Below are 14,154 nucleotides of genomic sequence, written 5' to 3'. Positions count from 1 at the left end.
GGGGAAAACAGAAAAGAAAAGGATTACAGAATGACGGAATACACAACAGATATGAGAGTTGTTGTTCATTATTTGAAATACCTTTGCAACTCAATTGAGGATAATAATAAAATTAGGCATGGAGATATATAGTCACTCTGAATCGCCCTTATATTGTGACGGAAAGATAAAAGAAGAGAAAGGAAGAAGATCGCGAGACGCTGGCTGCTGGGTGTAGTTGCTGGTCGGCCATCTTAACTACATTGAATACGCTTGTATATATATTGCAAATACAGTGTGTCTATACACCCAACATCCCCGTAACAGATTGGCGGGAGGTGCTGGGTATCACGGCTGGAAACGGAGCTCCGCTGTGGACGTCGCTTTACCGTCATCACCGTGAATAACGGTCAGCACGTGGGATCAATGTCGTTGCCGCCTCCTACGTCACCGTCGCCAGCTACGTCGCTGTCCCCTTCGGTTGTTGTTGTGCAACCCAAGTATCCCGGAACTTTCTGCGAGACCGATGGTGCCGACGTTGAAGAATGGGTGGCTATGTACGAACGCGTGAGTGGAATCAACAGATGGGACCCTGCCCTTATGCTAGCTAACCTGTTGTTCTAGCTCAGAGGCACGGCAAAGGTGTGGTACGAAAACCACAAAGAGGAGCTAACCTGCGGGCACCAATGCAAAGAGCACTTGACAGATTTGTTTGGCAAACCATCTGGCCGTCAAATTACCGAAATGGAGGAAGCGGCTTCCCGTGCCCACTTCCCTACGGAGTCCTATGTTTCGTACATCCAGGGGACGGGCTGGCCTTTTGTCGTAAAGCCGATCACGACATGACAGAAGCTGAGAAGGTCGGGCATGTGCTCAAGGGAATCGCTGACGACGCCTTTAATCTGCTCATGTCCAAAAGCTGCTCTACAGTTGATGCTATCATCAAAGAGTGCCACCAATTCGAGCAGGCCTTGAGCCAACGCGTCCTGCAACCATTCGCCAGGATTCCCAATACCGCCGCAACATCGACGTGTGACGATCAGCCCGCACAGCAGCATGCGTCGCCATCAAAGGACGTGGTGCAAATCGTTCGACAGAACTAGACGCGATGGCGCCCGTAGCTTCCTGTTTGCGTAGCCCTGATGCTACCACTTTTTCCGTTACCCTCGTACAAGCCATCGTTGGCCCGGAACATGAAAACATGGACTAGATTCTTTCTGTGCTGTCGTAATTTTAATAGTGGGTTTGAAGGTTAATATGTAGAAGGCAAATATAATTCTCAATAGCCTGGCAAGAAAATAAGAGTTCAGTATCGCCAGTCAGCCTCTAGAGTCTTTGAAGGAGTGCGTTTATCTAGGTTAATTACTCACAGGGGACCCCGATTATGAGAAGGAATATACAGAAAAATAAAAATACATTGGAATGCATACGGCAGGTATTGCCAGATCCTGACTGGGAGCATAGCACTATCATTGAAAACAAAGGTGTGCAATCACTGCCTTATACCGGTGCTAACATGTAGCGCAGAAACTTGGAACTTGACAAAGAAGCTGGAGAACAAGTTAAGGTCCGCGCAAAAAGCGATAGAACGAAAAATTTTAAGCGTAACTTTAGGAGACAGAAAGAGAGCGGTGTGGATCGGAGAGCTATGGGGATAGCTGATATCGTAATCGACATTACGACAAAAAAAAATGTAGACACTGCACGCCATTTAATGCGTAGGATAGATAGCGGGCGGATCATTACAGTTACAGAATGGGTGCCAAGAGAAGGGAAGCGCTGTCGAGGGTGGCAGAAAACTGGGTGGGATGATGAAATTATGAAATTCGCAGGTTCAAGTTCGAAGTAGCTGGCGCAGGACAGGCGTTATTGGAGATCGCAGGGAGAGGCGTTCGTCCTGCATTGTGCGTAAAATAGCCTGCTGCTGCTGATGATGAGACTTCTGTGACATGAAGATGTTATGGTACACATACCTTCATGGTAATGTAAGGGTAACAGTTAGAACTTCATTAAATGCTTGCTAAATGAGGCTTGAGAAAGCATTTTACATTCTCAATGCATGTTTGCACACTTGAGCTCGTTCTTTTTCTTATAACAATGAAATACCTTGAATAGATGACACACTGTCCCAACTGAGGTCTGTATAAGAAATGTTGCAGAATCTTCGGTGGGATCAACAATCTTTTACAGTAGGAAAATGCCTTGGCATGTGGTTGAACAGTGAAGTACAGAAGCGAATAATATGCCAGTGGAACGTTAGTGAAGCCGCAAAAAATCCACACTAGGCTAATTTATATTGAACTTCAGAAATGGCCAATCCAGGCAACCGTGAGCTCGGGGAAAAAGTAAGCGCTTACTTGTAATTTGCAGGTACGTCTACCACAGTCCGCATTTTGATAACGTAGATACTTTGGCTACTAGATAGCTCAGACTATGCCTTCTAAAATGGGTGATAAACCACCTTCAGCTCTGAAGGAATTGAGCAAGGCTTTGTTATAATTGAGTGTCTGGCTTGACGATAAGCATGTAGAATTGTAGAGTGACCTAATTCGAGCCGTCGAAACTGAAATGGAATCAATGAGAAAGAGAATGGAGTTTAGAAGTGTGCAGATTTAAAAATTCAAAGCAGATAGTAGTTAAGCACGAACTTCCATATACATAAGCCAAGAATGCAGAAATCAATAAATAAAGTTCGCGCCAGTGCAATTAAATAAAGGAGCTGGGGAAGGAATCGGTTGAGCTACGACGGAACAGGCGAAAAAAATGCCTTGAAATCAAAGGTGTCCCTGTGACCATAGGTGAAAACCTATATTCGATAATCATGACTGCTGAAGATTTATTGGCTGCTGTAATTCAGGTAGCAGACATTGAAGTCATCCATCTCGTTCCTACCAATGACAAGGGCACGCAGAATACAGCCGCAAGGTTCTCCTCCCATCAAATCAGGGACCAAGTTTTCAAAGCAGCAAATAGATACAGGCAGGGGCGTAGCCAGGGGGTGGGGGGCTTATGGGGCCTTAGCCCCCCCCCCCCCCCCCCGAAATTTTTCCGTGCTGTCCAGGCACCGCCGACCAAAGCAACCGCCGGCGCCGGAAAAAATTCTGGATTTTGTCTAGAATGTCTTTTTTACGCTCGAAAAAACATTTCACCGTGAACATTGGGAACTCGGGCGTGATCTTGCGACAACGCCCATGTACCAGGAGTTACATAACGCAAGCAGCCCGATCCGGGCACAAAGTTTTAAGGGCGTTTTGATGGCGAACGGGCTTGCCGCGGCATCTCGCGGAGGCCGCGGGATCTCCGGAGCGCATGGATGTCCATTCCGAATTATTATGGGTATAAAGTTCTCATAAATGTTTGATGTGAAAAGTGCATTGGGATTTCCAAAGTTGTGCTCTCGATGTTCAATTGCGGAACTTTGTTGGTTTAATCCTGTTATAAGCATTTGACGCCTAAGGCGTATTGACATTTTTAAAGTCGTACATCGGAACATACAACAACGCAAGCCAAATCAACACACTATCAGGTAAGTTGACAAAGCACGCAGCGAGGTCCGATGAGACGAAGCGTTGAGGTGGTTCATTTGTGCCGCCATCTCCCACAAAAAAATATCAAGATTTTTTTTCACCTACTCCAAAGCATCCATGTCAAGACACTAAAACCAGCAAAGGTAGCTGTGTTCTTATTTATTTTTTCTGCTTTGACTTTTATTCACGAGGACACATAGAGCCTTTTAAATTTTTGCGTTCTCGCTACCTCACCCGCGGGCTGCCAGAGCCAGCCAGAGCGCATGCGTTTTTCTAGTGTTGCCCCGACCACCGTGCGGCGCAGTTCGGTGCGCGTTTGGTTTTCTCTGCCCGAGTGGATTTTCGCCTAGCAGAGTTTTGTACGCTTTCTGGCTAGCAGACGAGGAAAGGGAACAATGGTCACTCGGCGCCATCACTGGGGGGACTCGACGGATTGCACCGCGTTCGCTTGAGAGCAAGATCTCCGGGAAGTCTTGTCTAGCCGGTGTAGGATACCGAGCTGTACACGCATGGTTCTCGGTGGACCAAACGTCTCACGTTTTCTTCGATATTCCTTCGGTAGCCACATTAGGGGCCCAAAAGATGCATTCGATTGTGAAGATACATTGCGTTTCTTCATTTCGGTGCCCCGCCCCAAAGAAGGAAAAAGGAAGGAAGAAAACGATGCGAGCGGAGACCAGAAACCGCGGCGTAGTGACGTCAGCCCTGGTGTGCCGTTCCTTCGCAGTCTCCGCGACCGTGCCTGACCGGGCTGCGTGCGTGCGGTCCTAATCTGCTTCGCTCGACCCTACATTTCTTTATTTGTGTGTATATAGGAGTGGTAGTTGACGTGCGCAGCATCAATTGAACTTGTAGGCCGATCATGCCGGCGTTCTGTGCAGCCTACGCTTGCACGAACACCAGCGGCCGCGTCGATGTTCCGATGTTCCATTAGTTCCTGCAAGACAAGAAGCTTTCAGCTAAGTGGGAGGCTGCTGTGAAGCGAAACAACTTCAAGCGCTCAAGAACAAGTGTTGTGCTCTAACCACTTCCGTGACGATTACTACCGGAGTTTATCAATGATGCGTGTTTTGGGTTCTCCTAAAAAAAACTAGTTAGCACGCTGAACGGAAGGTGCATGTTTATCGCCCACCCTTGACGCAGGTTTCATCGCCAAGCGCCGCGAATTTTCTATTCGCACGTGTGTTGTGAAACAGCCTGCATGCAGCTACCATAACGCAGTGCAAGCGTAAAATTTGCATGTGTTGGAAAGCCTGCTCACGCCAAGACACTCACGTAGCCGACGGAATTGGCCGGTTACGAGTAGCGTGCGGATGGCGCGCTGATGAAGGTTCTATACTACACGTGCTACAACAGCCGGTAAACATTTCCCGCGTTTAAACCGTCTGTGTAGATTGCCGACAGCTTTGGGGCAGCGCACAAATGCTGAAGATCGCATCACCGCTTACGTTCTACGAGGAGGCATGCAGGAACATCACCCTACAGTTGTTTGTCCGGAAACGTACGCACTGGAACGCTGAATGCAGCTTAGCAAAAAACATACTCGCCAAAGAACATTTCCAACACAAGGAGATGCTAACACTTGGCCTTCGTTCGCGTGGAAAGCAGTGCTTGCACCAGCATTTGTTGCTTCTTGGAGAGGCCGGCTCTTCGCAATCGGCTCGTACATGTAGTATGTACAAGTATGTACGTACGTGTAGTATGTACAAGTATAAACCCCTTACAAGTGATCTTGCACGCGACAGCGACAGCGCTACAAGCGAGGCGATGGCTCTCGCGTTCCCTTGTCGTCTGCAAGCCGAACTCCACGCGAGCGACGGCTTTGAGCGACGACTTTCCGGAATGAGGGAAGCAATATACGCGGCGAAACTAGCGTGACGCATGCTTTATCAATTTAAGTTGATGTATTTTACTGAAGAAGGAGCATAATATATTTCTGAAGGTCTTGCACTAGGTTCTTATTCTTGCACGTGTAAAATTCAATAGTTTGCTCATTCCGTGCGACAAACAGGAGTTTTTGAGTATGTACATTCAGTTTCGGCTTCGCACAATTGGCTAGTCGCTCATAGCATTTCCGGGCGACGAGCGACGAGCTCTAGATTTCTAGAAACGAGCAATCGAGCGACAACACCGAGCGATTTGTTCAAGCGACGGCCCGTTTTGTCGCTCGAAGCCGTCGCCTGTCACCGTCGCGCGCAAAATCGCTCTCGTAGAGTTTGGACTTAACGCCGAACTCCTCAGGGAAACGCAAGCTCTCGAAAATTTCCATGACCGTCTCAGCAAAACACCACCAAACTACTTTGCATCGTGCTTCGTGTGTAGCGGCAGCAGTCGGTCCGGACGAACACCATTGTTGACGTCACGAGGTGCCCGACCAATCACAGGCGGAAACGAGGCGTGCGAGCTGGGCGTGTCTGCTGCTGCACTTTTCGTCGAAATAAAATATGTTCGCGCTTTCTTTCACTCAATTTCGATGCGATATTCGAATTCAGAGGGTTGAAAACCACGGCGTACTGCTCTTCACTCATTTTTCCTGGAAAACTTTTCAGCTTCCCTTTAAATATCTTGTTGCGAGGTTTTGTGTATACGTGCAGCGAACTTTGTTTCCGTGACATTATTTTGCCCTTTATCAATCTGTATCTTCGCATTTGTATATTCCATCGTATCTTCGCATTTCTAATGTACAAGGGCGAGTCAAATGAAAGTGCGTCTACTCACCCCACGCAATAATTCTTCGGTTCATTATCTGCGAGGCATGCGCGTACAACACAGGCATCTCTCATTTACAAAAGTGACAAGTAGGTATGAGGATAAATGTTTTTAATGCTCTCACCCACTGGGTTGAACATAGTTGCGTGACGTAATTGACGCTCCAGAAGTTGCACAGCGTGGTGTCGTGAGTTTTCTGACAGCTGAAGGTGTTTCGCTCCATAAAATTAGTCGCCGTATGGCTGCCGCGTACTTTGGACATTGCATTTCATTGGCCACTGTGAAGCGTTGGAGGAAACTGTTGAAAGAAGGACGTGAAAGTTGCAAAGACGATCCAAGACTGGGCCAAAGCCACCATGCAATCACCCCTAACAAAATTTCAAAAGTTCATGAGCTGATGAGACAAGAACGGAGGATAAGCATCGATGAACCGGCCGAGCATGTGAACGTTAGTCAGAGCCCCGTTCACGCCATAATTCATGAACATCTCGGTTATCGGCTCTTGTGCGCGCAATGGATGCCCAAGATTGCGAACCACCGCCAGAAGACGGAGAAGTTCGGTGCTGCTTTGACACATCTGATCCGGTATCAGAATGAGGGTGACGACTTGTCTGTAAATGTGATCGGGGACGAAGCATGGTGCCACTGGTACGAGCCTTAAACACGACGGCAAAGCTTACAGTGGAAACATTCGCATTCACCACCCCCAAGAAAGCAAAGGCCGTTACTTCTGCCGGAAAGGTGTTGTTGACTTTTTTTTTCGATCATCAGGCGCCATTACTGATAGAATTTGCTAAGTCTTGAGAGACTATCAATTCTTTCCGATATTGTGAAACGCGGGGCAGGCTACGTGTCGCAATCAAGAACGAACGACGTGGAAAATTGATGAATGGGGTCATCTTGTTCCACGACAATGCCCGTCCTCACGTCGCTGATGGAGTGAATATAAAACTGGCGAAGTTAAAGTGAGAAATGCTGCAATATCCGCCATACAGCTTAGATCTGTCGCCTTGGGACTTCCATATTTTGGGGCAACTGAAAGAAACAGCACAAGACAACCAGATTTTTGTCGGACGATGACGTGAAAGAGTCAGTTGCAGACTTTTTGGAGCAGCAACCCAAGTAATTTTATGAGACTGGAATCACGCGACTCGGTTGTCAATGGGACAAATATCTGATTGCTCATGGAGACTACATTTAAATAAAGTGCTCTATTTGTCATATATTCGCATTGGATCAATTTCATTTGACTCGCCCTTGTATATTTTGCAGAACTCCTGCTTTTTATGCATGCGCTCTGTTGCGACTATATTTTCGGTGCGATTACTCACGATACAGGGCCAGTGATATCTGCTCCTGAGTAATACATTGGAGCAAATGACAGCGTCATTGAGATTTTTCACTGGACGTTGCATGTGTGCAAGAATGCAAACAATGTTCTTGATGACAAAGTTTCATTAACATATTTGTCCTCAACTCGTTCATTTCATGACCTTTACATTTTATATAACAGCGGTATGCAATGCTTTGCTGGTTTCGAACTGATATAGTTCTAAAGTTGGTGTGATATTTTCTTTACTTATTGAATAGACAAAAACATGGAAGCATTGATATCAGTTATTTGGGGCACAGTTTTCGGAACATACGAGTATATAATTTTATGAAAGAAACTAAATATTTTACTAGTTTTGACAGTGCGTAGCGTTCAAGAATGCGCTTGCAGCATCTTTGGCAATGCCAATGCAGTTCTTATTCATGTATTTGATCCCTCGACAAATTGTTTAAGAGGAAGCTTTACCTCGGGCCCAACTTCGATGCGATCTATTCAGATACATGTAAAACGCAGAAACGCTTTCCTGATATAACCCCTGGATCGCTTCTAATGAAATTTTTTGCATTTGAGAGAGAAAGCTCAATTCTAGTGCATGTTGGAAGCGGAATTTCGATTTAGGGCCAGAATTTTGTTTAAAATATTTTGAAAAATTCGAGAGCTCGAAAAAGATAGAAGCACGATGTTTACAAACTAATAGGCTTGCATCAAGAACAGATATCGCCGTTATGTAAACGGCATCTACTATAACAGTCAAAGCCGACAAATTTGGTATGTCAGTTTATATCTTACGTGAATTGGTTACGTTGTGTACAAGGGTTCTGCAAAAGCCGTATTTCCACAATACTAAATTTTTTTGAGATTCATTTGCAACATATCAATTTTGTCCGCTGTAGATGCACTATTAGGTGCACTTCACAGATTTGTGATATCATTTTTTATTGTTGAGTTAGAGCTTTAAACCTCATAGTCTCGCTTTCTGGAAATGTGAAATTTTTGCCAATTTTTAATGAAGAATTGACAACCTAACTGAAAAGTTCGGAACAAACAGTCACTAGAACTTAAGTTTTTCTTTTAAATGAACAAACCTCGTCAAATTTGATGCAGTGGTTGCCGAGAAAAACTAATTCTCGTTCTACATGCATTTAGGTAGGAGCACCTGAGCTAAAGCTTCCTCTTAAGGAGGAGGCTGAACTGCAACGTGAGCCCCCTCCCCCCCCCCAAACGAAATTTCTGGCTACGCCACTGGGGAGCAATCTCGAGCTCGCGACTCACGGGCGACTGGCGATGTGGCTGCGGCGCCGGGCATTCCTCTTCACTACGATTGCCCCCCATAGGAAAAGGAGCCATCCTGGCGACTCATGGTGAACATCGAATCATGGGGTCGTAATAGGGCTTCAGGCGTTGTACGTGGACGGTTTCACGACCACGACAGCGTTGGTCCGTAGGTGGCGCGACAGGCTCGACAACATAGTTCACAGGCGATGTGTACTCTACAACACGGTAGGGTCCTTGGTATTTGGAGACAAGCTTGGATGAGAGTCCAGCAGGAACGGCGGGAACCCAAAGCCACACAAGGGAGTCCGGAAGAAAGTGGCAATGCGGGTGATCATCGTCAAGTCTAGATTTTTGTTTCCATTGGTCGACGGCTGTAAAGAAACGGGCGAGCTGACGTCATTCCTCTGCGCGGCGGGCCGCTTCAGAGAGGAGCGTACATTCGGATGAGTCGGGTCTGTACGGAAGAATGGTGTCGAGGATAGTGGAAGGTTCGCGACCATACAAGAGGAAGAATGGGGAGATGTTTCTGGTCGCCTGTGGTGCATTGTTGTAGGCGAACGTGATGAATGGCAAAATGAGGTCCCAATCGGTGCGGTCAGAGGCGACGTATATGAAAAGCATGTCGCCAAGGGTGCGGTTAAATCTCTCCGTCAGGCCATTAGTTTGAGGATCGTAGGCGGTGGTGGTGCGATGAACGATGCGGAATTCAGCAAGGCGCGCGTTTATGACTTCGGAGAGGAAAACTCGTCCTCTATCACTAAACGTTCGCGAGGTGCACCGTGACGGAAAATAAAGTATTTTAGGAGGAAGGATGCTGTATCGCGAGCGGTGGCAGCAGGCAGAGCGGCTGTTTCTGCGTATCGCGTCAAATGGTCGATGGCGACGACTATCCAGCGGTTCCCGGAAGCCGTACTCGGAAGGGGTCCACACAGGTCAATGCCAATGCGATCGAAGGGCCGGGCAGGACATGGGATTGGTTGGAGTGGACCAGAGACATGCTGAGCAGGAACCTTGCGGCGTTGACGCTGAGGGCACGACCGAATGTACTTGCACACAAAGGTGTACATGCCACGCCAATAAAACCTGGCGCGAAGCCGGGTGTACGTCTTGAAGCCACCCGCATGTGCACACTGCGGGTCAGTATGGAAGGCAGAATATATGTCACCACGAAGATTTCTAGGTATGACCAGCAACCACTTGCGGACGTCAGAGACGTAATTCCGGCGATAGAGAAGTCCATCCCGAATTTCGAAGTGAGATGCTTGACGGCGCAAAGCAAGAGTAGGTGAAGGAACAGTCGACGGGTTTGAAAGGAAGCGGATAAGAATACTAATCCAGACATCCTTGCGTTGCTCGGAAGCCATGTCGCAGCCTGCTGGGAATGAAAGTACTTGGTCAACGGCAGAGAGGCAGGCATCGCTTTCGGTTGACACGTGCGAACTGGAAAGCGCGTCGGCATCGGTGTGGCGGCGGCCAGACCTGTATACAACGCGCACGTTAAAATCTTGCAGCCGCAAAGCCCAGCCAGCTAATCGACCTGAGGGGTCCTTCAACGTGGACAGCCAACAAATTGCATGGTGGTCTGTAACCACGTCGAAGGGGCGGTCATAGAGGTAAGGTCGAAATTTACCAAATGCCCAGATTATGGCCAAACATTCCTCCTCCGCAACGGAATAATTCGTCTCGGCTTTGGTGAGGGTGCGGCTTGCGTATGCAACGACGTACTCGTCGGATCCAGATTTGCGCTGCGCGAGCACAGCGCCTAGTCCAACACCGCTGGCGTCGGTGTGCACTTCGGTCGGAGGCGTCGGGTCGAATTGACGCAGTATAGGCGGCGAGGTCAGTAGACGACGCAACTCTTGGAAGGCATCGTCGGAAGCGGACGACCAGGCGTAATCATTCAAGTCGCTCCGTAGAAGCTTATTCAAGGGAGCGGTGATGGACGCAAAATTCCGAATGAAGCGGCGAAAGTAAGAACACAGGCCAAGGAAGCTGCGATGTTGTCTTACGGAGGAAGGTTTGGGAAAATCAGCAACTGCACGGAGCTTGGCTGCGTCAGGAAGAATACCGTGTTTCGATACTACATGGCCAAGGATGGTGAACTGAGTTGCGCCGAAGTGGCATTTCTTCAGGTTTAGCTGAAGGCCGGCGGCAGTTAGGCACTTCAACACTTCATCCAGCCTACAGAGATGGGTGGGAAAATTGGGCGAAAAAATAACCACATCATCTAAGTAACCGAGACACGTTTTCCTCTTGAGACCACGCAAAAGATTGTCCATCATACGCTCAAATGTTGCGGGGGCGTTGCAAAGCCCGAAAGGCATGACACGAAATTCATATAGGCCATCTGGTGTTACAAAGGCCGTTTTAGGTTGGTCTTCGGGTGCCATGGGGACTTGCCAATAGCGGCTGCGTAAATCGATAGAAGAAAACTCCGCACCTTGGAGACAGTCAAGGGCGTCGTGAATTCTCGGAAGAGGGTAAGCATCTTTACGAGTTATTTTGTTAAGACGACGGTAATCGACACAGAATCGTATCGATTCATCCTTATTCTTAACAAGAACAACGGGAGATGCCCAGAGGCTGTCCGAAGGCTGAATGACGCCGCGATTGAGCATGTCTGCTACTTGGTCGTCGATAACACGGCGCTCTGTCGCGGATACGCGATATGGTCTCTGGCGCAGTGGCGCACTGGTACCCGTGTCGATGCGATGACAAACAGTTGACGTGCGGCCCAAGGGAACATGCTGGCAGTCGAAAGACGCACGGAACTTATCGAGAAGGTGTAGAAGCTGTGCGCGTTGTGAAACAGTCTACGTGTTGGCGATGGAGATATATAAAATATCGGGCGAATTCGGCTCCTGCGCGGGGTTACAGGTCATTCCGGCGACCTCATGAGTGGCGATGCGACCGGTTGGCATGTGAATGACGGCGGCAGGGTTGACACACTGGGCACGGTCAACGCACTCCCCACGATGCAAAGGGAGAGGACAGGATAATCGGTTGGCAACGAGCAATCTGCTGACGACGGCATGAACGTCCAAAAGAGCGAAAGGCAGCGGGGAACATTTGCGTCGGGCGAAAATTGCAGATAGCGTAAAAAGTGCGCTGGCATCAGCAACAATGTTGCATGACACTGTGGTAAGGCCAGATGAGTGCGGTGGAATTGTAACGTCTTCGGCAACAAATACTTTATCTTCAGGTTCACGAGCGTCAAGAAGTGGGGACACAGTGTTTGAAATTCCACTTCAGCACGAGAACAGTCGATGACGGCCTTATTAGCGGAAAGGAAGTTCCAGCCCAAAATAATATCGTGGGAACAAGAACACAGCACCAAAATTTCGACGATGTAGAGGAGGTCGTTAATCACAACGCGAACAGTACACGCAGCTGCATGCGTGACGCGGTCTGCGCTGGCAGTACGAAGTGACACGCTGGACAGTGGCGTCGTGACTTTTCGGAGCGAACGGCAAAGTTTGGCACTAATAACTAAAGCTGCGGCACCAGTGTCAACGAGGGCGAGTGCAGTGACGGCGTCCATATATACGTCAATAACATTAGTCTGAGAAGGGAGAGGCCTTGGTCGGTTCGTGGGTGACGCAGTTCTTGCCTCTGGAACTGCGACGATTAGCTTTCCCGTTCCGGCGAAGAAGGACGACGGCGCACCGGCGAAAGCGAGCGGCGTCGAGGCGATGGCGAACGGCGGTCGAAAAGAGGGCGGTGGTCCGAGTAGGAAAACATCTGGCCGGGGTTCTGAGACGCGGAGGATGACGCGCATGGGGAAACCTATGATGCTGTGTCAAAGCTACGTTGCGCGGCGACGACAAAATCGTGCAATGTGGCCAGGTACACCACACGCAAAACATATTGGCCAGTTATCAGGGGTGCGCCATTGTCCACTGCTTTACCGCGGCTGAACGAAACGAGGAGCTGGACGCAGGGGCACGACCGATGGGGATGCCGCAACGGTCACGGGTGGTGGCCGCGCGAGACCCTCGGCATAGCTGAGAGGTGCAGCCACCTCGGGCAAAGCAACTGGAGTCGGCACAAGCCTAGTCTCGCGGGCACAAGGGTGAGCTGCGCACACTTGCTCCTGGATGACCTGGCGAAGGTTGGCCGGCAAAGGGGAAGGGGGTGGCGTGGCTGAGGACAGCAGCGAAAGCTGACGAGCGACCTCAGCACGGACGAACTCTTTTATCTGGCCAAGCAGGGAGTCCATCTCAGGAGCCGCGGTCATGCTCGCGAGGGTTCCGTCGGACGCAGGGGGGCGCCGCGTCTGCAGAGCTCGTCGAAATTCTGACAAAGCTCAATGACCTGAGAGACAGTGCCTCGGTTTTTGGAGAGGAGCATATGAAAGGCATCGTCGGAAATGCCCGTCAAGATGTGACGTACCTTGTCTGCCTCCGCCATCGTCAGTTTGGCACGCCGGCAGAGGTCGACGACGTCCTCTATGTAGCTGGTGAAGGTTTCACCAGTTTGCTGGGATCGGCTTCGTAGGCGTTGGTCAGCGCGAAATTTGCGCAAACCAGGGCGGCCGAAAACTTCTGCTATGCCAGTTTTGAAGCTAGCCCACGTGCGGAGATCGGCTTCGTGGTTTTTGAACCACAGCTTGGCGACGCCCGATAAATAGAAGATCGCGTTGCCGAGCTTTAGGGGATCGTCCCATTTGTTGGTGTTGCTGGCGCGTTCATACGATTCCAGCCAATCTTCAACGTCTTTCTCATCGGTGCCGCTGAAGATATCAGGATCCCGCTGACGCTGGGATCCGGCACATACGATGGCTGGAGTAACCGGTGGGGATGTCGGGCTGGGGTCGTCAGGCATGACGGATGGCAGAGTTCGGGTGCGTAATTCCAGAATGGGGAACACCGTAGCACCTCCACCAGAATCTAATAGGAATACAGCACAAGAGAGCAGCAGGCAGGGTGTCGCAATCGGAGCAGCTCAGGCAATCTCGAGCTCGCGCCTCCCGGGCGACTGGCGATGTGGCTGCGGCGCCGGGCATTCGTCTTCAGTACACTATATATATATATATATGTATATATATATATATATATATATATATATATAGAGGGGTTTTCTTCAAAGTTCAGCACGCAGGACCCGACGTAACATACGCAGGAAAGAGACGACGAACTTTTTGGAAGACTTCTCTTACTTAACTTATCCGGCTGGTGGACCAGCCTTCGTCAGAGTACAGTGACTGTACAGTGACTGTACTCTGACGAAGGCTGGTCCACCAGCCGAAAACGTTAAGTAAGAGAAGACTTCCAAAAAGCTCGTCGTCTCTTTCCTGCGTATGTATATATATATATATATATATATATATAT

The 14,154-nt window shown here is 49.0% G+C and overlaps 1 protein-coding gene across 1 annotated transcript in view; it reads right to left on the bottom strand.

Moving 5' to 3' along the window:
• The window catches only part of LOC126535993 (testis-specific serine/threonine-protein kinase 6-like), a 204,537-nt gene extending 191,477 nt beyond the window's left edge, over positions 1-13,060 (bottom strand). Inside the window, exon 1 of the mRNA XM_072287021.1 lies at positions 12,732-13,060. Within this exon, the coding sequence (XP_072143122.1) occupies positions 12,732-13,060 (329 nt within the window). The remainder of the gene's footprint in view (positions 1-12,731) is intronic.
• Between the last annotated feature and the right edge of the window lie 1,094 nt (positions 13,061-14,154).

The sequence above is a fragment of the Dermacentor andersoni genome, chromosome 3 (assembly GCF_023375885.2).
Source record: "Dermacentor andersoni chromosome 3, qqDerAnde1_hic_scaffold, whole genome shotgun sequence".
NCBI classification, from domain to species: Eukaryota; Metazoa; Arthropoda; class Arachnida; order Ixodida; family Ixodidae; genus Dermacentor; species Dermacentor andersoni.
The sequence above is the reverse complement of the archived record's forward strand: the minus strand, read 5'-3'. Positions and strand labels throughout refer to the sequence as shown.